We start from the raw sequence: 24,758 nt of genomic DNA, 5'->3' as shown, positions 1-24,758 counted from the left end.
AAAGCAAACGTCAGAGCAAAGCGTATTTGCTCAAGCATGTTTCGAACCATGTTTTACTGAACATGCTTTACTTAGAAATCCATACACGTTACAGGATATGTAGCCTAACGTTAAAATGCATTAGTTTCCAAATCATGTACTATGGTAATAGTGTTTGAGGTAGTATTGTGAGAAAAGTTGTTATGCCTAATATGTCCCTGTAATCGTAATTTGTGTGAAAAGGAATGAAAGTTGTTGTTCATTTCAGCTGGAAACTGCAGTGAATTGTATGTACAGGCACGTTTTTTGGAGTTTTGCGTTGCGGAATTGTAAGTAGATTTGTAAGGTTTAGTTTTGAAAGGTGTTGTTGATTCAATTTTGAAGAGATCCCTGTCCCAGCCACCCTTTTGGACTAATCCGCTCGGAAAGAAGACGTGAATAAATCGAATAGAAAAGCTGACAGGAATGTTGATTAATGGTTGTGGTGTCGTTCGCAGAGTGGAGTCTAAATAAAGGTCTGAAAGGTTGGCATCATGGCCTGGGTCGGGCAAATCCACATGCCTCCATCTTGGAGAGAAATACATTTTAATTAAAGCAAACCGTAAGTCGATCCTGGAAAGGTGGAGAAAAAAAAAAGTAGGCTATTTGCAGAAAGATTTATTCTTTGTTCACACTTCATTTTCCCCCCTCACACTCTTTCACTTTTCCTTTTTGCTCTCTCTGTCCCTCCATCTCTCTCACACTCTGACTGCCGACCATCTGCGTTTAACGCTTTGAGCGTAACATCAACGACTTTTGTGCAAAGGCGAGTGTACCTTTAAGGAAAACGTAACCTCACCGCCAACACTTGTCATATTTTCAGGCTGCATTTGTCACAAAGAATAATCATATTAGCCAAGAAAGCGTGTTCTTAAAGCCGTAGTTATTATGAGTAAAGCGCTGGAGAGTTCACTGGCTATGTGGTAGGTACGACATGAGTTGTGGAGTTTTAAGCCATCCAGGGCCGTGTAGATACAACATTCCTCTACGGCTAGCCGAGCTCCCCTCTGAGCCACGGGTGAACGCCTGCTTAAACTCATCCGGTGACAGAATGCAAGACATGCACGCAAATTCATTCATATTTTGCGTGCCTTCCTTTTGCTCTATTTGTATATTGTTACTTGAGCATGATGGACTAAACGAAACTCTTATTAAATAAAGATTCGGAAAGGGTGTTTTCGCAGTAGTTCCATAGAAGAACAATTTCTGGTTCCTCAAAGAACCTTTTAGTGAATAGATTTTAAAAGAAGTTTTTTTGTTCTTAGTGTGAAGAACATTTTAAAGAATCTAAAGAAGGTTTTCCACTATAAAGAACTGTTTTTGTACAATGGAAAGGTTCCATGGATAATTAAGATTCTTAGCATTGGTGCACATAACAAACCTTTATTTTTTTAAGAGTGTACATGCAATGCAATATATTCTGTTTTTATGTATATGCTCCCTGTGATATAAGCCTTTATTTTATCTTGTCTTGTTTCACAGATAAGGCTTAAGCTTAGACGTAGACTAAAATGCATGAGCTGTTTTAACTGAACACAACTTGCACTGTCACTGACAAATATTAAAATATGTCAGTTTTGACTCGAGATGCACACCATAATGTTTTTTTTTTCCCCCTCTAAGGCACATTTATAAAATAAAGTAAGAAATTTTGAATAATGTCAGTAACCAAACAGTTGGACCCCATTGACTTCCATAGTATTTTTTTTCCTACTATGGATGCCAATGGGGTCTATCAACTGTTTGGTTACTGACATTATTCAAAATGTCTTCCTTTGTGTTCAGCAGGAGAAAGAAATTCATACAAGTTTGAAACAACTTGATGGTGAGTACATAACAGAATTTTCATTTATAAGTAACCTATTCCTTCAAATGCCCTATTTGAACTAAGGCCTAATTCTAGCTTAATCTAAGCTCTATGTGTGAAACCGAGACCTATATTTTTTTTTAAATTTCACACCATGCATTATCTTATTCCAAAATAAGATTCTGTCCTGGTGCTTGTCATTTTTTTGTTAATTTTTAATCTTGTAACCTTATAAGTTATGAGACTCATTTATTCTGTTCATAAAAATTACTGAAATGAATTGCTTTCCATTTTTATTTTATCTGAGGGAGGCGGATATGAACTGAACTTGAATCTTACACGTCTTTTGAGAAGTATGAAAAGAAATGGTCAGGTAAAACTTAAAGGAGTACACTTTAAAAAAACAACTTTTGCGGATAATTTACTCACCCCCATGTCATCCAAGATATCCATGTCATTCTTTCTTCAGTCGAAAAGAAATTAAGGTTTTGATGAAAACATTCCAGCATTTTTTACTCCATCTGATGGACTTCAATGGGAACCAAACGGTTCAAGGTCCAAAAGATAGTTTCAGTGCAAACTGCAAACTGTTCAAAGGGCTTTAAACGATTCCAGACAATGAATAAGGGTCTTATCAAGCAAAACGATCGCTCATCAAAAAAACAAAAATCAAAGTTTAAGTTTTATAAGCTCAAATGGTCGCCTTGCTCTGTTCTGTGATGCGCGTTCGTGACTCTCCTGTTCGAACTCGTTCATCAAAATAAACAAATCTTTTCCCAAGTCAACTCGTTCATTTCGTTCGTTGAATAAACCAAGTGACATGAAAAAAGATTCGTTCGTTTTGATAAACGAGTTTGAACAGCAGAGTCACGAACGCGCATCACAAGGCGACCATTTGAGCTTATAAAACTTAAACTTTGTTATTTAGTTTTTAAATGAGCGATCGTTTCGCTTGATAAGACCCTTAGTCATCGTCTGGAATCGTTTAAAGCCCTTTGAACAGTTTGCAGTTTGCACTGAAACTGTCTTTTGGACCTTGAACCGTTTGGTTCCCATTGAAGTCCATTATATGGAGAAAAATCCTGGAATGTTTTCATCAAAAACCTTAATTTCTTTTCGACTGAAGAAAGAATGACATGGATATCTTGGATGACATGGGGGTGAGTAAATTATCAGCAAAAGTTGTTTTAAAAGTGAACTACTCCTTTAACTTTATAAAACAGATTGTTCATAAGTTGCATCTTGAGGGTTTTTTTTGTGTGCGTGTGTGTGAGTAGCCTTGCATCAATAGTGGCAGTGCTGATTCTGGATTATTGAGGTAGGATGGAATTTGAAATAATGTAATACACGGCATACAGTGGCCTGGGATGCTGGGGGGTGTAGCCCACATGGGAATGACGGGAGAGGAGAAGGAATGCTGAATTAGAGTTGGTGGTGGGACAAACTGAATCACTTTGTATGAGGAACACAGGAGGGCAGTCTTTAGACACTAATAGCAGTCCCACACGAGGAACCACACAGTAAAGCACCTATTTAATTTAAAACACCCAAAAGTCACAATTTAAAAGTGCATACATGCACTGCATTAAACACAATCTCAAACAAATGCCTCTAGCTTTTCTGAGGCATTTTTGCTGTGGCTTTTAATCAATTGTGTCAGTGACTTTCAGTGTCCTGGGCGGGTAACCACAAGTGTTGTTCATCACATGAACCATGATCATGTTTGACAAACAGAAAGAGTCCAAATACTTTTTGTCTTCTTTTTGATCAGTGTATCTATTGCTTTATCAATTCGAAACCAAACAGCTGTCTTTTTGTGATGTTTTGTTTGCTCTCGCTAAAATAAATAGGACTCGGTTTGATATTTTGTTATCTAATGCAGTGATATTCAGACATGTTTACAGTATGTATGGTGCACAGTGTCCAAACACAACTTCAAAGAATTGCTTCAGATCGTAGCAAATCAAAGCAATACAATCCAAAAGCTGATATCAGGCAAAAATGTTCCTGGAAACGGACTATGTTAATGTTGTATTCTGAAGATGAATTTGTAATTTGAGATATTCAAGCTTCATCACACAGATTGGAATCAAAACTCCCACTCAGTGTTCCAGTTCGTTATGTATTGGGAAATTAATTATGATTGCTGAACTCTTTAGTGCATTTCATTTCTTTACAGTTTCTATTCCAACTATTCCAAAGACTGAAATTGTGCATTACAAATTTATTTTCTAAACTTCTTAAAGGGATAGTTCACCCAAAAAAAAAAAAAAATTCTGTCATGAATTACTCAAACTCATGTGGTTCCAAACCTGGAGACGTTCATCTTCGGAACACAAATGAAGATTTGTTTTAATGAAATCTGAGTGATTTCTGTCTCTCCATTGACATATAGGCAACTACCACTGTGACGCTTCAATAAGTTCATAAAGAGATCCAGTGTTGTATTACTCGAGACTCGGACTCGTCTCGGACTCGGTCTCGAGACCATATTTTAATGGTCTTGGTCTTGTCATGGACTCGTGTCCATTTGGACTCGGAATTGACTCGTACTCGAACATTTTTTTTTTAGGACTCAGAATTATTCCCGAGTCCACTCGAGTTCAATTAAAAATATTTTTCATGATTATTAATGTATGTTAATAAAATATTTCTTTAAATTGATTGACACGCCCAGTGATTGGTGATTTTCTAGTGCGCAACTGCGCATGACAAATTGTAATAAAATTACTTTTAACACCACCTACTATGTGGCCTTTTTACCCTAAACTGATCATATTTTTTAAACTCTAAGTAAATTCAGTAAAAAAAAAAAAAAAAGGATTTCTCTAAGTAAATAAAAGTAAATTAGGTAATCAACCCTCACTGGTCTCGGTCTCGACTCGGACTCGACCGTCTCTGGTCTCGGACTCGACTCGGACTCGACTCTCTATGGACTCGGTCTTGACTCGGACTCGACTCTCTCTGGTCTCGGTGTCGACTCGGACTCGAGTGAGGTGGTCTCGACTACAACACTGAAGAGATCGCAAAAGTTTTCTGAAGAGACACGATCGCTTTAAATTATGAGCAGATTTAATTCAGGCTTCTTTATTCAGATATACACATTGATCAGCAAACATAAACAGAAGCTTGATGAATGTTTTTATATGTGAATAAAAGCCTAAATTCAGTCTGTTCATCATGCGATTGTGTTTCTTCAGAATATTTTGACTAAACTATCTTTTTGACATTAGTGCAGCGTAAAATCATGCGTAACTGTCAATGGTGGGACAGAATTTAGATTTGGAACGACATGAGGGTGAGTAATAAATGATAGATCTTTTTTTTTTTTTTTTTGGGTGAAGTATCCCTTTAATAGGTGCATACATTTGAATGCATTAGGGCATTTTAACTGGATAAGGAATTTACATTCTTGGTATGATTTTAAACTAAAACAAGCTAGTGGTCGTTTTGAGTAAACTGGTTATCTCTGGCTTTTCTTCAGGAAGAGGTTGCATTCTCCTCAAAGCAGTAGAACTCTATCTATCTCTGCTCTTTAGAGGAAATGAGCGCCAGAGAGTGAGGTGTTTGCATGTGTGTAGTTTGGCCGGAGCAGCAGCTGATTAATCTTGCTGTCACACGCACACTGCCTCAGATCGACTGCCTAATAAAACTCATAAACAGGTAAATAAGCAGCCCAGCTCAAGTCTTAATCCCAGCAGCGCATAAGCAACGAGAGGCAGTCTCCAACTTAAACGAGGGACAATAAGAGTGATTTACCACTGCAAGTGTATGTGTGTGTGTTGGTGTCTTTGTGTGAGTGTGTTTGAGGGCACGTCTCGCTGGTATTTGCATTGGTTTGGTATTCTTTGTGTTCGTTACATATTTGTCAACTGTCATGACGTTCCCTCACAAGCTCATGTGTGCATGGGTTTCTCTGTTGTGAAAGCCCTTTAACGACTGCAAACTGCTTTTTTTTTATTTCCTTTATTCCCTAAATAAAATATGAGAAATGGAGGAAATGTTAGTTTTGCCTACCTAAATAACCACAAGGCCTTCTTCAACAGTACACAATTTCACCATTTTTATTTATTTATTTATTTACACTACACCTTCCTAATGATGTTTTAGCTCCTGTCATGACTCCGGGGGCCTCCATATATGCAAAAGCACAAATGTGTTGATTTTGCTGGGACGTCTGGTGAGGAGATGGTCCTAATCAAAAGGAAACTATGCACAGTCACTCCAGGAAGGGCTGATGAGAAAGAGGAGGGGAACACTGAGAGGTCTTTCACTGAAACCTGCTCTCTTCCATTTATGAGCCACTCAGGCAATCCCATCTGCAAGTCAAAGTCAACACTCAGCCTGAGCAATGAATTCATTAGGGGGACTTTGATTTTTGGCTAGTGTTTAAATTAATTAATGTTGCCATTCATACGTCAGACATTTAACCAACCCCCTCTGCCAAGCCGTATGTTATAGATAGCCTATAATAAGTGTAGGCTAAACTATAAATAAAAATTAACGGGTTTGGAAGGGTTTCAAGAACATTAATTACCGAGTTAAACCCGCTGTTCACAAAGGCAGCAATATTACCTCGTGAAAAGTAAACTTGGTAACGCTTTATTTTACAGTGTCCTTGTTACATGTGTTACATGTACTTGTAACAGTAGCTAAATGATGCATAATTACATGCAACTAACACTCAACCAAACCCACACTAACACTAAGTATGTTGTTAGGCTAATTAATATTACTGAGAGTAGGCCTACCTAAATATATAATTATGCTGTAACAATGAAACCTTATAGTGAAGGGTTACACTTTATTTTAAGGTGTCATTGTTGCAGTGTAATTTTATATTTAGGTACTGAGAAGCAATAGGCCTTTACTTACTATCGGCGTATAGATATGGTTGAGGGTTATTGCATGTAATTATGCATAATTTACTGTTATTACGTACACGTAACATATGTAACAAGGGCACTGTAAAACTTTACCCTTTATATAGAAATGCTCAAATTGTGTAGATGTGTCTCTTATCTTCTGCTAGAGTGGCACATCTGAGTTGAAATCGTCGATTCATTCCAAAACGTGTTTGATCGATCAAGCTTTGCGAGTTGTGTGAGTTCGCTTGGATTTTCAAACGTCATGTGTCCCGTCACGCGCCATTGGCAGACGCAGTTTATTCCCGAGACTTCTGCTGATGCCCTTCAGCCATTTACCCCGTGTGTACTATTGAGCAAAAACAGAATGTTATTGAACACACATCTCTTAAATGTAATAAATGATTAATTAACCTTTTCCTTTAGCCCTGGTCATCAGAATACCACAGTAAAGGCCCTGGGGAAATATTGAAAATTGTCGCATGACACAGTCGCGGTGGCTCTCGTGGACATCTTTATTTTTAAAATAAAGATAGATTGCATACAACAATATTTTAAGTGTGTCTTTAATTGATTATTGTTGATATAATGATACAAAAAATAAGGTAACACTTTATTTTACGGTAACGCAGTTACACGTAACTATGAAATTATTTTAATAACGGTAAATGATCCATTATTACAAGTAACTGACCGTAAATGTATGGATCTAGTTAATTAAAATTAGGCTACCCCGTTATTATTTTACGTCACCTAAAAACAAAGTTTAACCAAAAATAATGATGCCGAAACAAATATCATAATATTATAAGAAATTGAAGAGTTTGTTTCTGATTCGCATACATCTCAGTTTACTGACATGTTAGAACTGCATTTGTTTTCATCTTAAACATGTTGAATTCGATTGTAACATCATAAAAAATGTAGCAGAATTATTAGAAAGTACAACGAATCAATTATTTGAATGTTGAATACTCTTTATTTCAGGCTGAGGTAAAACAAGAGTGAATAAAAAAAGAACAGACAGGTTATATTATTATTGAAGGGTGTATTGATATTGTAGCCTATTTGTATTCAAATATTTATATTAAATGTATTTATTATTAATAATAATTTATAGGCTATATATATATAATTTATTGCCTAATATAAATAAAATAGAAATCAATATTTTTTATTTGTTTATTGTTGTTGTTGTAAAAATCACATATAAATCCCATTTGTGTCTGTACAATGTTTGCACACCTGCACTGACCCAAGCACATCAAATCAGATCATTTGATCGTCTTCCTGTTTACCGATATATGAGCACATATTTGGGATGTAAAGAGACTGTGGTGTTCCCGCAGACAGAGTGATTGATCACATCATATTAGGGGTCGTTTGTGCATGGGGTAATTTTCTTTTGCTTGCCTCGGGCGATCCTCACATGTGCGTTTCCATGAAGTCTCCAGACTCCGTCTCTTTTCATCTGCAAGGATGACAACAATAACAACGACAACATCGAAATTTACCTTTCCGAGACGGGATTTTGACAGGAAAAGCACTTAACGTAATTTCCTCCAACGCAATTAATCACAAACGGTTATGAAGATGCGCGATGAAAGCGGACGAATCATTGCAGAATAATTAATGTAACATGCCGTAATATGCCGCTTATTCAAGACTTGTGGCTTATGGATCACATGCTCCATTTTACAGCTGTTGTTAAATTAAAACACTGTTATTATGCAAACAAAATCATTGTAGCCTGTTATTTACTTAGACTCTATAAATCACACTACAGTGACAGACTGAAAATGCAGATTTTGATAATTGTTGTGCGGAATGACATTTCTACAAGCGCTTATCAATTTTACAAACATATCAGTTTAAAAAACAGCATCTTTTTAAACTCACATTCAATTATTGCATTAATTTATCTATTTGTATATATAGCCCATTATTTCATATGGGGGGGAAAAAGTGAATGTAGGTCAAATGTGGATTACTTTATGTTTGTAGGTTAAATGTCTTTGGTAATGCTGTACTGTAATGCGTTTATAGGTTATGTTGTATATGCACATAATGTGTTGGGATATTGAGATCATGTGTTTAAAGGTTATGTATGGATCAGGTTATATTGCATGTTTAGATCCCGTTTGTATGTTGTGTGTGCTTTAAGCCCGTGTAGACCTTCGCTTTGAACGAGGGACAACGGAGGAAAAAAAAGGTCTGTCTAGGATTAGTGGTCAGATTTCCTATTTCCCATACACTCCCAAGGTCTTGAACCCAATTAATGGCTAATAATTACCCAGGGAACTTAACTGTAGGTAGTTGCTTTCGCGGTTTCATTAGCTGTGAAGCGTACGTGTAAGGGCACATGCGTGCCACCACTCCAAAACGCGCGATGGAATATATATATATATATATATATATATATATATATATATATATATATATATATATATATATATATATATATATATATATTCCATATATGGAATATAGAATGGAATATATATATATATATATATATATATATATATATATATATTCCATATATGGAATATAGAATGGAATATATATATATATATATATATATATATATATATAATAGCCTATATATTTAAGTCACTTGTAATCTGTAAAAAACCTTTTGTAGTGTTCGACATGCGCATGCTTGTTTTTACTGTTTACGTTGCCTCACCTCTCCATTCTCAAAGTGTTTACGGCAGCCCACCACTATTGCCTTCTTTGATCATGTTTTGTTACTACAGCCATTGAGTACCTTTGCCAATTTTCTATTTTCCCTCTTTACACACACACACACACACACACACAGTGCGTTTACAACGAGAGTGAGGGAACTTGCCTGAAGCCTCGTCATCATGAAGTTGTGTTTACTTTGCCATTACATCCACTGTATTAGCATGTAAAGATCAGAGCGCAGGCGTAGTTGTCGCAACAAGTGGGTTTCCCCCCTGTGTGTTCCGACTGTGGCCACTGCTGGCTGGATATCATTTCACATATTGAGTGTGGTGAGATCCTATCAGTGCGTAACACATAAGCCGAGCCCTTTCCTACCATGAATAAAGATTTGGTTTCATTTGCTTTCGACGAACGTATAGCAAATAACAACAGAGACTTATCTCATCCATCTAATTCTAATCAGTTTCTTTTATAACGGTTAAACATTGTTTATCATTATTATTGTTTAGCATAAAATTCAGTAGTATTGAATTTTATATACTTGTTATTTACACTATTGTTTTTGATATTATCTGGCTATTAATAGTAGTTATAATTTTTGTTCAAATAAATGTATTGTGAAATTAAACGATGTGTGCCGATTAATGACGGTATAAATTGTTGCAGTCTGACTCTGTTTCCAAAAGTACCCTGTAGTTTTTTTTAATTTTTTTGCTGACTTAATTTTTAAAAGTAGCCTCAACTTGGATCGAAGTTATTTGAATTTAAAATAAAAAACTATTTTTTTTTATTATTAAAGCAATGTTACATAACTTAGGCCTATTGATCATATTTTTTTTTGCAGTGTCACCTCATAAATAAAAATTTGTTAAAATTCCTTTTTGTAAGTTTAACCCAAAAAATTGTATTAAAACACTACATTTTAAAGTCTTATTAGAATTAATTAGACACAATGACAGCGAGACAATGGTGCCTGTATACATTTTATTTGACTTAAGTTAATAAAAATACACATATATATATATAGCTCTGTGACTGGCATCAGTTCTCAGTGTGGATGTTCCTGAGGCCTGGTTTGCAGAACACCTCTCTTCCGGGGTCTGGGCCAGCATCCCTCCCTTCCTGTGCTAAACCACAGGAAAATGGCAACAATCTGGAAAGAAAATAGTCCAAATGCGTGGTTACAGCCATCACGTTTCCAGGAGCTTGTAAAAAGGCAGACGTTTAAATGACGCAGAAAACTATTCCCCAATGAGCAAGTGATGAGGAGCAACACTTTTCTTTACAAGTGTAATTACAGTTAAATGCCTTCACAAAGGTGTTGCTCCGTATATGAAAAAAAGTCCAGCCCAATGTGTGAGAGAGATTTTCATTTGAATTATTGTGTTAAGGAATTGACAAATACTAAAGAAAAAAAAGTCCACAATTTTTATATATAGATAGGTGTATCAATTCATCTTTGCTCGCTCTAAAATAAAACAACAGTTACATTTTATGAGCTAAATGATACACATATTAATAATTAGTCTTTATATCATAATTAATAATTCAACACAATAATGCCACTTTTTAATTGCCTACACCTGTACATCTCGTGATCAAATAATTATGGGTAATTAACAAAAAGCATTGTTTAAAGAAGTAAACTCTGAATTTTTGTATCTATATCACATATCCGATTTAATGACAATATGTGTTTCGTATCGTATCATATGTCTCGACATGTTCCAATGTTTTACCGATAAAAGAAGTCAATCAATAAACCAATAAATGTCATTCGTCAGTGGAGGCTTAGTAACAAGATCACCTTCAGAGCAGGTAACGGCAGGTTTAATAAATGTAAAACCGTTTAAAGCATTTTGCCTTGTTAAACACGCAAAAAGCAGATGAGCCAAATTATATTATTTCATACACTCTAAAAAAATGCTGGGTTGTTTTAACCCAACTTTGGGTCAAATATGGACTAACCCAGCCATTGGGTTAAATTTTTACATTACATTTTTAACCCAACATTTCGGGTTTGTCCATATTTGACCCAAAATTGGGTTAAAACAACCCAGCATTTTTTAGAGTGTAAATAAATGAAATAGGCTCTGGAGTTTGTTTGCACAAAATCAAAAGCCAATCCACCGATAATTACGCACACATAGCCTAAACGTTACGTGCCTCATTCGGCCTAAAACGTTGATTTGAGAAAAAGCCAATAGACTTATGTATCCATGTTTACAATCATATTTATTGTTTTTAATACGGAAGCAGCTTGGACCTCTAAACCCTGTTTGTCCAATTTATCCTCATATTCATAAAAGCATAAACGAATATAGCTCGAGAATGATATCAACGGGAAAAAGACTGACAGCGACCCTCAAAGTGAGTGGACATGCATGACTGTTAATGGCTGCTTTAAATGTCTTAAAGACACCTGCATGCGCTCACCAGCTCCCACGGGACCTCACGACAAAACGCCTGTTTACTGGAGAATGCTCCTCTAACTACAAAGAGAAATAATACATATCTGTCAGGTTAATATCCTTCATCTTAATATTGTACTAAGATATCCAAAATAATTCATAAATAATAAATAGAATTACATTATTGTGGGAAAACCCGGCAGCCTGGATTATAGTTTTTAATAATGCGAAACGCAAAATAATGCAAATATTTAGGCTATTGAGTTTTCAATCCGGCTAATTTCCGACAGTACCTTTCCACATCTGACTCCTATCTTTGGATGTGTCTAGCAGGATCTATATTAAGGGTGCCAATTGTAGAAAATGTTGCGCCTGCCGCTTGATTCTGACAGAACGCCTACAGTGTTACAATGTACATTAAAATGCAATGATTGTGCACATGCAGTTCAGATGTATACGTAAAACAAATAATTCAACAGAATCATACTTACGTGAGTGAACCGGTTGCTTTGTCGTTCCCTGCTTGCTTTACCTGCACATAAACTGCCATGAAATACTGACGTCTACAAAACCTATTTAGACATAAAACCCAAACAATGCATTGTTTCGAGAGAGTTTATATGAATATACCATCTCTGTGGATCCCACGCTTTCAATCATACATACAGCATTTCTACTCTTTTTACATTACACACATACACACACTCTCGCTCTCTCCCTCTCTCTCTCACACACATACACACGCATGCACGCACGCACGCGGGAGCTCCTGGCCGTCTGGAGTCTAGCGCGCGGAGACTCGGGTGGCTCTCAACATTGAAACTGAACACACCTTTTACATATTTATAGAACGCACCTAAATTAATAATGTTAATAGTTTTTTTTTTATTTAAATATGAGGCACTTACAAATGTTCTTGCATCCACGTCAGGTACAGTGACTTTCACAATAAATTACTATTACAAAATGAGTAATATGCCCAGAGAACGTCCATATAATTTAACGTTCTGAACAACACGAATAATAGCTATACATAAATCATTTATTTTATGAAGGAATATGCTTCATATAATGACATATTTTGCAACGATATTTTCATGCTTTTAAAATCGTCGTCGGGTGCATTAAATGTTCGTGATCACCTTGCGTATGAGGGCTGCGACCTTGACCCCATCCAGGATTCAGTGTCCAGTCTCGTACCGAATTCCGCAGGTCCCTGAAAAATAGCACTTATTCCTCCTCAGGAGCTCAAGAAGGGGAGGTGGGGGGCGATCCGAGATGTTGCGGAGCGAGTGGAGGAGGAGGGAAAGAGATAAGTGATCTAAAGGAGACACGATAGGACAAAAAGTGATGATGATGAATACATTGGAAAGTTTTTGGCCCTGACGAGGGTGTCAGATTGAATGGCCTGTGCGCATGTGCGAAGGTGTCCAAACTGACAATGCTCGTGAGATGAAGATAGCGCTGCTGCTGCTTCTGAGCTCAAGGAGGACGCGAGGAATCTACAAGCCGACAAGATGAGATCCAAGGCGAGGGCGAGAAAACTGGCCAAAAGTAGGTCCTTCTTGCGCTTCTTTCGCTCCTGAGCGGCCGCGCGGTACTTTGAACCCTTGCGCACATCACCAAAGTGTCATTTTCATTGATCAGTTCCCGCTGAGAGCGTGTCTTTGTCCGGTGCGTTTGTTTTTCAGGTCTCAATTGCATTGAAATCGCTCAAACTCTCCGTGATCCGCGCGTAACCAGATGCTGCCGTAGCGTGCTTGTTCAGAAGTTTCGTTTGTGATGGTGCTTTGGCTGAAATGATCAGGAGAGCGTTTCCACGCCGTGCTGTTTCCCCTCTCGTGTTTTAGCGAGGTCGAGAAACCGTAGAGAATTGTTACACGAAAGTTAGCGGAGAGTTGTCGAAAGGGATAGTAACTTTTTTTTTTTTATTGAGTGGTTCCAGGTCTTGTGAAATCATATTCCTGCTTGTTGAAATAGTGGGCGCTGTAGCACTGCTCATGGACCCCAGGACGCACAGACCGAGTGTGTGGAGATCTCCAGAGCTTTCTGCCTGCTCACTGGATGCCATGGAAGAAGGAATATGAAACAAAAACGGGACAATTCTTCCGATAATCTAAAATTAGGAGGTTGCATTTAGGAATCCTTGTCCTCTGGGGGTCTGTTGCGGCTCGGCAATGGCAAATCAATAATGCATATAGTCTGTGGCGTATTTGAAGAAAATAGAGTCAGCTGTTTTCTGGACTCGAGGAAAAGTGTGTAAATCTCCTCTGGACTCGGCACGATGTCTTTGCTTATTGTTTGTTTGGCTTTCTTTTGTATTACGACTTGTTTGCAATAGGTAGGATTTCACAGTCAAACTGCTTTCTTACATCGAGTGCCCGTCAAACTTTTTGCATGCGACATTCAGAGCAGTTTATTAGAAAAGGCTTCATTACAACATTAAATTGCAACACGATTTAAGTTTATTAATGAAGTATAATGTTACGAGGTTATGTTTTGTCATACGTTTCCAGAGGAAAATAATAAATAAAAATCGATTTATTTTTAACTGAAGATAGCCTGGACCTATAGTAAGCTACACTGCGCAGTTTTAAAAATGTCCCCCTTATATGTTTCAACGACGTTTATTACAATATGAAGACATTTTAGTATCTGAACATAAACATATGCAGTAAAGCCCGCGTGGGCCTGGTGACCTGTTGATTCATTTTGCTGGAAGAACAGCATAGGTAGGCTACTATTCAGTTTGTTTTGGGACAGAAATGTGGGCCTTGGTATTTTGTCATGCACACTTCCACACTTCTGTAGCGCACGAGACTTGTTTTGCGATGACTCACGAGAATCGCTATTAACAGGTCAGACTGTCGTTTTTCGTGTTTTGTTGTTGGTCATTCAAAATTAATTCGGTTTTGTTGTTTGGAGGTAGTGATAGTGACACGACAACTCTCCCGAGTGTTAAATATAGCCTATCAAACCTTCTTTTCTATAAATTTCAATGTATTTATTGTGCATTTCTCAGAGAAAATATAGTTTCGTTTTGTGTTTGAGGGCCTGGTCTCTCAATTTACAAAACAAGCGCTTATTAAAGACTATTGACATGGGGCAGGCTGTTCATGCTTTCATTATTTTATTTATAACTTATAATTCATTTCGTTTCTTTGAATAGCTCGCCATTGTTTTGCTCTTCCAGATTTATATTCGACAGATTTACTTTATGACTGCATTCAATCTGTGTGCGATATCATTGAGTTATGATGTTTATTAGAGTCTACGGGATCCCGCGTTCACAATAAGCTCAGTTGCTCGCGAATGCATGAAGATATAATATGCCTACATTTTTAAATTGTAATGTGAACAGTGACATGACAAGGACAGATGATATAACAATGTGTGTATTAATATTATTATTAATGCATTATTATTTAAATGTAGCCTACATGGTTTTCCCCATATATTCTTTTTACATAAAAATATAAAACGCAAATAATGTAATATTAATACATTGCAAAATTATTATTTTTATTGTAGGCCTAACTCGAGAGTTTGCCGTCTCGTCAGTATCAAAAGAAATAGAAATTGCCGAGAAGCTTCTTAAAGGCTACATGTTTTTAAAAGACAGCGACGGTCATTGCTTTTAATTATTTCTCATACCTCACAGCAATCAAATATGTCATAGCCATAATTATGTTTAATTAAACGATATTATAACAGGTTAATGTGTGATCCGAGTAAGGCACAACCCCCATCTGGCGACTGGATCATCTGATATTAGTGAACGAATCAAGTGGCCATAAACGCAGGTATTACAAGAGCTTGATTCATAATATTAGGCCATTCATTCATTTTCGACGAGAGTTTAATACTTTCTATTTTAACATTAATAATCTGTGGTTTTATTTACAACCACTTAGTACAAGCTTTGCCTTTGATATATTATTACACGATATTTAAGTATAGTTTCACAGAGAAATTAGTTTGTTCTGGCGCCCATATTCGGCCGATATTCTCTCTCTCTCTCTCTCTCTCTCTCTCTCTCTCTCTCTCTCTCTCTCTCTCTCTCTCTCTCTCTCTCTCTCTCTCTCTCTCTCTCTCTCTCTCTCTCTCTCTCTCTATAATTTATTTGAACCATTAGTACATTTTTCAATGGGTAAAAACATTTAAATTAAACTGTAATGTTAGGGGACAAAAAATTGTGTACTTCGTGTAATATATTTATAATAATATTAGAAACAAATAGGACTTGTTTTGAAACCATATACAGCTGGAGTTTCGTCGAATCAATAATGAACTCAAACGAGGCCTTGCTCTGTCACGAAAAACAATGTTGAAAACTATGTTGAAGGACATTTTTCTGGGTTCGACCGACAATATATGATTTCATCAATTTATTAATAATTTCAGTCGGATCCGACTCTTGATTTATTCTATAGGCCATCTCCCGCCATACACGAGACGAGACTGTCCATGATTTTTTTTTTTTTGTCGATGCTTTTTCCGGGGCTATACATACAGGCTAATTGACGTCACTGAAAAAAAAAAGTAGGCCTATTTAAATTATGATAGCGCATATGCAATTTTTTTACGATACACAATTTATTTATTTAGCACATTTCAAACATAGGCTATTTAATTTTGTAATATACTTGTAATATTACTTATTATTCATATTTATTTTTAACTTATAACATGGCAACATTTGTTAAACGTTCTTTCCCCTATTTAACTGAAAATGTGGGCTTTTTTTTTTTAGCTATTTACATTATGATGCTGTCATTGAGGAGAAAATGTTGCACATGGAAATAAAATAGCAATGGATAACAAATCAAAAAGTTATTCTGCAGCATATGTTGTTTTGACAAGTCATAATAAAAATCAAGCCATAACACTGTAAAGCAACAATAGAAGCTGCGTGTGATGTCTTGCTAGAGGACGCAGTCTGTCAGCACTCAAAACTGGCCTTTTACTGGCAAAATGGCTGACATTTCACTTCAAGCTAGTTGACTGTGTATATGTGCACAATATGCATTCACAGATGAGAGCTGGAGTACAGATTAATGGTGCATGAGCCATTAGAGATGTATTACTCCTCGCGTGCAAGTTTGTGTTTGATAAGAAGCTCTTGTTAAAAGCCATATGAAAGTGCCAGTTAGACTGGAAGAACTGTGAGAAAATCATTTAATGTGTGTGTGTGTGCAATGCAATAAGGTGAGCATAATTCAATGCACACACACACACAGGTGAGAATGTCTTTGTTCCAACGCTGATGTAGTGACTGACATTAAACATAATGAAACCAGTTTGTTTTGTATTTGATAATGTTACAATCATCTTGGCCTGTAATATACTGCACATAATGTGCATGCATACACATATCTGTCCTCAATGGGAGCCTGTAGGACAGCTTTTGACCGGACGGCATGCTTAGTTAACCCCAATCTTGCGCGAGAGGAAAGGTTGATGGGTGGCTTATGGAACGCAGGCAGAACTGGCCCTGTTCCCCGTCGAGAACACATGCCCACCTGAGCTCAGCTCACCGCGTGAACCGCCCTGTTCCTCCCAAAGGTGCATGAGGCAGCTCCATCTCAAGCTTGCTCACATTTGTCACACGTCATTCATTCTACTTGTGTTTTTTTCTTTTTCTTTTTACTGTACTGCGCTGTTATTGTTCGCTTGTGGCACCTCTTTATGACATCACAGTGACTCGCCGGTGGGAGGGCCGTTTCCGCGTGTGTCTAAACACTGTTTCAGCTGTCCTCTGCCGCACTGGAACCGCACACCTTTTTTTTTTTTTTTCTTTTTTCTTTTTCGTTCACCCAATTGTAGGATAAGTCTAAGCCTATCACTTGACTGTGTTTTGGCAGTCATGCGCATACCTTAAGGATGACTTTAGTGTCTTGCTGTGTTTCCTCCCAGCATAACGCATTTTATTTGTTTCTCAAGCCTTGTTTTTTGAGAAAGAAAACAGTATTTTTAAGAACAGGCCCTCATGCTGTGGAGCAGAGAAGGGTGCAGCGGGCAGAAGGGGAAAGACAGCCATTACAGAACTGTTAAAGCCATGTCTGAGAGAGAGACGTGCTTATCATGTTACAGCCCAGGCTGTCTGCAACTCCTTGGCCGCAGAAGTGTGTGTGTTTTTTTAAGGTGTTTGAGTGAATTGTAATTCATTATTCTTTTTTTTTTGCAATGCATGTTTTTATTTTTATTTTTAAATTGCTGAAAATATTTTCATTGACTTTTTGTAATTATATGTTTCAGTCTGTTTGGAATTTTTCAATATTTTTATTAGTGTCACAATATATAGCAATACATAAAAATGCAATTATGGATTGTGGATAGTTCACCCAAAATAAAAATGACTGTGTGAGAAAGAGTGTGTAAAGAGTTTTGGTGTCAGTACTACATTAAACTACTATATATAATGTTCATTATAATACACGAGTCCTGATAATGACAAATGTCTTATGTAACCAGTAAAAAGTGGCCTACATTATTTTAAATTTAGACAGGGTGCAAGCATATTCATCTAAACTAATTATGTATTTTCAGCTTCAGAATCATGAATATTTTTATTCTGATGTGATATTGTCCTGTGCATTGGGTTATCAGCAATCAAATTTAGCATTTTAATTAATAGTACATTTTTTTGATGTGTCTTGTAGTGTTCAGTATTGTGTTATGTATCAAATCGTGACGTGAGGGTATCATTACATCCCTAATTTTTATTAGATAATTATATATTTTTTAAGTTTAGCAATGTTTGCTTGAATTTAATACAGCACATATAACTCAAAATGCTCAATCATTGCTAAACTTAAAAAATATATAATAATTATCTAATAAAATTTAGGGATGTAATGATACCCTCACGTCACGATTTGATACATAACACAATACTGAACTACAAGACGCATAAAAAAAATGTACTATTGATTGAATTTAATACAGCACATATAACTCAAAATGCTCAATCATTGCTGGATTACTTGGCAACCCATTGCTTTGTTATTTTTTTTTATTTATTTATTTTTTGGAGAGTGCTGGTCAAATAACCTCATATTAAAGGTTATTCATTTTAATGCAATCTGTTATGTATATTTATGACAGGGACAGTTTATATGTAATTTTTTTTTTCAATGGCAAGCCAGTCTTTGACCATCACAAAGTACTAATTTGTTTAAAAGGTTTTAGGAAATGCAAGAGCAGCCTCAGGGAACTGGCATTGTGGGAAGAAAACAGTTTTTGAATATGCAATAAATAAACATAATAATGAAGGCATTTTCAGATTATCCCTATCTGAAGTAAGCGTTAAGTAAACCCTGGTCTGAGATCAGCAGCCACTGCAATTGTATAATGCAAAAAAAAAAACAAAAAAAAAAAAAACACTGGTCTCAGCTACAGCAGGAAGGCACTTCTGGATAAAAAAAATCCTAGTACACAATCAAGCGTCTTCTACTACATCGTGCGACCTGCGAACGCTCCATAGCTGGAGTTAGTCGATACTGTACAAGGAAAAAGTAGCTTTGTACACCCACTGGGAAGGACTGTGAGAAATAATTAACCCTGCATCATGTGTACAGGGTTGCTAATTTTAGGCCGTAAAACGTCTTGGTGTCGTAACTCCTGCCCAGAAAGTGCCAGGAAAGTTTCCATCCAACATTTCGAGGCACCCAGTTGTGCTGCATTTTAATGGGGAGCCAAATTAATATTGTTGTGGATGTCAACACTCTCCAAGCTGCACATAAGCTGGACTCAAAGTCGAGGAATTTTTCACAACTATGTTTTTTTATGTAAAAACAACAAGAGGTTCTAACATTTTAGGAGTCCATTTACATGTACTGAAATGAAACATACTCAGGAATTTGTTTCCAATATTTGGAGGGAAATTCCTTTCTAAAAATGATAAATTTGTCTTTGGAAGTCAAATCAAGTCACCTTGTTTCAGAGCAGCTTTACAATGATAACAGGAAAATGATGCTTTTCGTCTGTTGTTCTGCTGAAGTTTAGTGTTGATTCAGTTCCATTGCAAAGATCATAAATTATTCAATTAGTTAATTTCATCTATAAAGCAGGTCTTCAAAAAAATGGTGTCATCATCATCCTGCTTTGGGGTGTGTAACCCGCTGCTTCACTGCCATAGTACAATGCATCGTGAAGAAATCAACTAGCTAGTCACCACTGTTTCCCCAAACCGTATTGTCGCAAATTGGTCGTTCAGTCACGTTGGTTAGTGATGTCACGAATGTCGATAATTCTCTTTTTTTTTAGTTATTTTGCTTTATTTCCAGAATCAATCATAGGCTCGTTCTTACGTACTAGAGCACATGCGCACTCTTCAAAAACGAAGTTTTAAATCTCTTGACAGACGTAAATTACTTCTGTATGTATTCTAAATTAAATATATAAATTGTACTGGATGTCAGCTTATTTCGCTCAAGCTATGGATTTATTAAGTCCACATGTCATGCAAACAAGAAACTGCTTCTAACTAGAGAGCTGTCGTTCCAAACACACAACTTTGCGATGCTGTTTGCGAATGTTCGTTAGAACGATGGTTTCGGGAAACACCGACTTGTTGAACTGTGCTGATAACGACGGAACTTGCGACCATAGTTATTTGGGAAGCGCATCCCAGTTGAGTTTTCATACAACAGCGTCAGTACAGATTGAAAATATTGTTTAATTTAGGGCTGGGCAACGATTAATCGCGATTAATCGCAATTAATCGCAACCGAAATTAAAGTTTGTGTTTAAATAATATATGTGTCTGTAGTGTGTATAACTATTTTTTATATATAAATACACACACATGCATGTATATATTTAAGAAAAATGTGTTTTTAATTTATCAAATATTTATATTTATATATAATATTAATTTTGTATAAAAATATATAAAGTATGTACATGCAAATATTTCTTAAATATATAGATGAATCCGACGAGCGTTCTGTGTAGGCTGCCATCTTGTGGCGACGCCATTACTGAGCTGTTACACAGGCATATAGACATATGCACCGGTATGTAAACAAACCTCGGTGATAACGCGAACTCACCCTCGATGACAGCTACAGCCAGGCATAATGACTTGTTGGTTTGATCTGTGACTGCAGTGGCCTCCAGTCACAGATGAAGGTACAAATGATCTTACAGATTAACGTTATTTATGAAAATAGCTTGGCAAGCTAGCTAGGCTAACGTTTGCTAACGAGGAAACTATAAAAAGATCTGTCCATTTGGCAACAATAAATAAATAATTGAATGAAATCAAATAAACAAATTCATGTTTTTCATTTGTGTCCATTATTTATCTCATTTTCACATTGCAACAGGCAAGGGTAAGGTAACGTTACAGCTAGAAAGTATACATAATATCGACCAATTAGTGTTTTTAAACCATGGAAAGAGGTCAATATAACAGCGGGAGAACAATTATGTCACATAACGTTACATTTAGCTCAGGAAAGCCATTTAATGACCATAGCATGTTAATTGAATAGAAAAAATACCAAGAGAGGAGATTTTGCTGATCACTATATCACATATTTATTATATTTTTTTTTACTCATGTCATTAAATAATTGTTATTATACGCGAATGTCCGCGTCTTGTACTCGCCCAGGAAATCTTTGTAAACCGTACGGCACCAGACAGGGGCAGTCGACCCGGGGTATTCACAGTGTTTTCTCTTCAAAATTAAAATTTTACTGCCACCATTGAAACAATTTATAACGGAAACTGTTTACCCACTCGACATTATACAAGGGATAACGTTGTAACGTTAGTGACAGTCGTAAATCGCGGGCTGTTTATTCCAGTGGAAGCAAGTTGCAACTAAAACAATAGGAGGCAATGGCGCAACGCTACCCAGCAACAGCTCAGTAATGGCGTCCGCTTACTTCCGGTAGTTTCGCCGGATTCGTCTATACATGATGCATGTGTGTGTATTTATATATACAAAATAATTATACACACCACACTCAAACATACTATGTAAACACAAACTTTTATTTTGAATGCGATTAATCGCGATTAATCGCTGCCCAGCCCTAGTTGAATTTTAAGTGTTCTCAACAACTGTGACAAACACATTTCCTTTTGGAAGCAGGCTAGGCTGTTGGTTTTGGCAACTTTACGGATGTTTAGAGCGGCAGTTCCCCCCTGCAGTGCGTACACATGCACACACACACACACACACGTATTCCCGCTGAAGTTCCCATGCGTCCGCACAGCTACCGTAGGCTGTTTGTCCAGACCTTGATGTTGCATCCTTTGGCGATAAGAGAGTGGATGTCATTCCCCAGTGGGCCACTCGAGCTGAGCATTACCGCTCGCCGCTCACTTTCAACTTTACTAGACAGTACATTTTCAAAGGGCCCGGCCTCCACATTTATCTTTCGAACTCATCTTCCGTCCTCCATCTTTTGTCATTACGGGGGAAGATGGGCAACTCTGTCTCATCAAGATGGTATGATGTGCCGTAATGGCAGTGGTAGAGTCGTTTGGTACTTTAGAGACAGAGTGCTGAGATTTGCTTTGATAAAGATATCTTTCATGTTCCCAAAGACCTCTGTCAGCCCATCATCATTTTTCATAATTGGACAGTGCGGCATGCTGGGATCCACTGTAATTGAACTATCATTATCCAGTGAATTTCTCTGGGTGAGGCAGCCTATATTTGCTTAATGCTTAACTTTTCTTTGTACGCATGAGCGGGGGTGGGATCGTGCGCTGTGATGAATGCTCTTGCTTACTGCCCCTTCAACTATTTTTGTCCACGAAAATTGGCTTAATTACGTGAATGGTTGTTTCTCTTTGCTCTGCGTCGCAACACAATTAGTCCATCTCCCTAGCTGCAATTTGTTTTCATAAAAAACGAGAGTGTTGGCACGCTGATTATGAAGCTCTTGCTCTCGAGGGAGAGGCAACACCATTGGTGTGTTAAATTTCATTAACTACAGTGCGGCTTACTGGAAAAATATATAAAACCTCAAGCTGCCGCCATTTTCTTTAACCACTTTAAGGCCGACATCCTAAACAAATCATTACTGGCGCACACACACACACACCAAACCCTGGCCACTTGCACTTTCTGCTTTTTATTTTCTTATTACAGGTGAACACTTAAACTTCATGCAAGCTTCAGGCTAAAATAAAATGATCCTAAAATAAATGTTCTTTCAATAAATTGTCTGTTCTAAAAACCTTTACACTGGACAGTATTTTGGAAAACATATGTAAATCTCCTCTGTAAAAAAAAAAAAAAATGTTGGCTCAAATTTTTAAGTTCAATGAACTCGGATGTCTAAGTCATTTCAACTTAAAATATATTAAACTGACATAAAAAAGAAGTTGAATCTTGTATAACTTTTGATGAGTTAAAGCAATGTAAAAAATATATATTGTCATAACATATTGATCACATAATGCTTTTTTTTTACTGTGTATGTATTTTTAAGTATTCATATATGCAAAATGGGGTTTATTTGTGATGCATATGTATTATTAGAGGTATTTGCATAATGTGGTCTTTACTGTCACCTCTCAGTTGGCTACTAGATCTGAAGCGTGTGGCATATGGGTGCTTTCTCTTCGGTCAAAAGAAGAAGAAGAAAAAAGAAAAAAAAAACACGAAAGCCCTCATCAGATTGTTAGTGAAATGCTGAGAAGGGGGTTTTAGGGAGTCAGCAAAACATTTCAAGATGGGCTATTAACTTCAATCTCGAACTGCGATTTGCCTGTCCGTGAAAGCGCAGGCTCTCTCCAGTGAGGCTCCGGTTCCAGCGTAATGATGAGGCTGTGTGTGAAAATATTGAATTGCAAAAACATCCAGTGTGTGAGCTTGTGTGAATGTGCCTTTCAGCGCAGCGCCGGCGCTAAACTCGTGGTGTCTGAGTGATGGACAACAAATGGCATTTTGTGCTGGGCAGACGCCCCATCTCTGGCAGTCAAGCTGAGGGGCCGTTATCAGCCGTGCATCTGACCCCTGGATATTTCACCGCCTCTGTCAGCCATCTGACACTGAGTCTGACGTGTCCTAACCAATGAAATGGAAACCTGAATATGTCTTTTTGTCAGTCAGAGGCAAGCATGACTTCAGTACATCAAACGTTCAAACGCTGTTTCTGAAAGATTTTTCTCAGAGCTTTGAGCGTTGAACTCTGAGTTGAGGAAACTACTTTATAAAGCGACATGCTACTCATAATTTAAAATCGTTTACTTTTGAAGCCTTAAATACCAATTTGACTACAATTTACATAAAAAAACTAAAATAAAACTAGAAAACTACTGTCGGGCTACTGGAAACTGATAGTACAAATGCTATTGTAGTTATTTTACTCCCTAAAACTGGGCTACAAATAAAAATGCCTACGTTTTTATAGTTGGAACAAGTGTAGTATTAACAACATATCACAGTTTGTCGTGTTTTAGAATAGATTTTTTTGTGTGTATAAACTAACTTGGTACTAACCCTGAACCTATTCCTAAATCTAACCTATGTTATCTTACATTACCAATACTATCTTTGGTAACTACATTGTAATTACATTGTAATTACGCATACTGTAAAATCATAGACTGTAAAAAATATGGACAAAGCGTCTGTGACATCACCCATAGACTCTCTGAAGAACGGGTTTGAAGCTGTTTATAGGGGCTATGGCCGGCGCCATACTGGAAAATCTTGGAAAATAAAAAAGTTTCAGAAAGGATACAGAGGTGGTATGATGTGTTGTGTCAGATCATGGCAGAGATGTCAAATTCACTCGGTATCAGCTGTCAATCAAAGTTAACCGCCCTTATTTGTCATACGTTTTATATCTAAATATGATCTAAACTAACGAGTTAGAAAAAAAAATAACCCCCCTCACAGTTGTCAGGCACGCAAAAGATATTGAAGATTATAATAAAAGTCCATGGGACCAAACTGTAAACATATGAATTTATGCTGTGAAAACAGACATT

The 24,758-nt window shown here is 36.9% G+C and overlaps 1 protein-coding gene across 8 annotated transcripts in view; it reads left to right on the top strand.

Annotated features, from left to right (window-relative positions):
- Positions 1-13,207: 13,207 nt before the first annotated feature.
- The window catches only part of prdm16 (PR domain containing 16), a 302,841-nt gene continuing 291,290 nt past the window's right edge, over positions 13,208-24,758 (top strand). For all 8 annotated transcript variants that reach the window (XM_089119357.1, XM_089119354.1, XM_089119351.1 and 5 more), the window contains exon 1: positions 13,208-13,346. In XM_089119357.1, the coding sequence (XP_088975483.1) occupies positions 13,310-13,346 (37 nt within the window). In that variant the 5' untranslated portion in view covers positions 13,208-13,309. The remainder of the gene's footprint in view (positions 13,347-24,758) is intronic.

The sequence above is a fragment of the Pimephales promelas genome, chromosome 14, assembly GCF_988280905.1.
Source record: "Pimephales promelas chromosome 14, fPimPro1.hap1.1, whole genome shotgun sequence".
NCBI classification, from domain to species: domain Eukaryota; kingdom Metazoa; phylum Chordata; class Actinopteri; order Cypriniformes; family Leuciscidae; genus Pimephales; species Pimephales promelas.
Note: the sequence above shows the minus strand (reverse complement) of the source record. Positions and strands in the feature narration are given on the sequence as shown.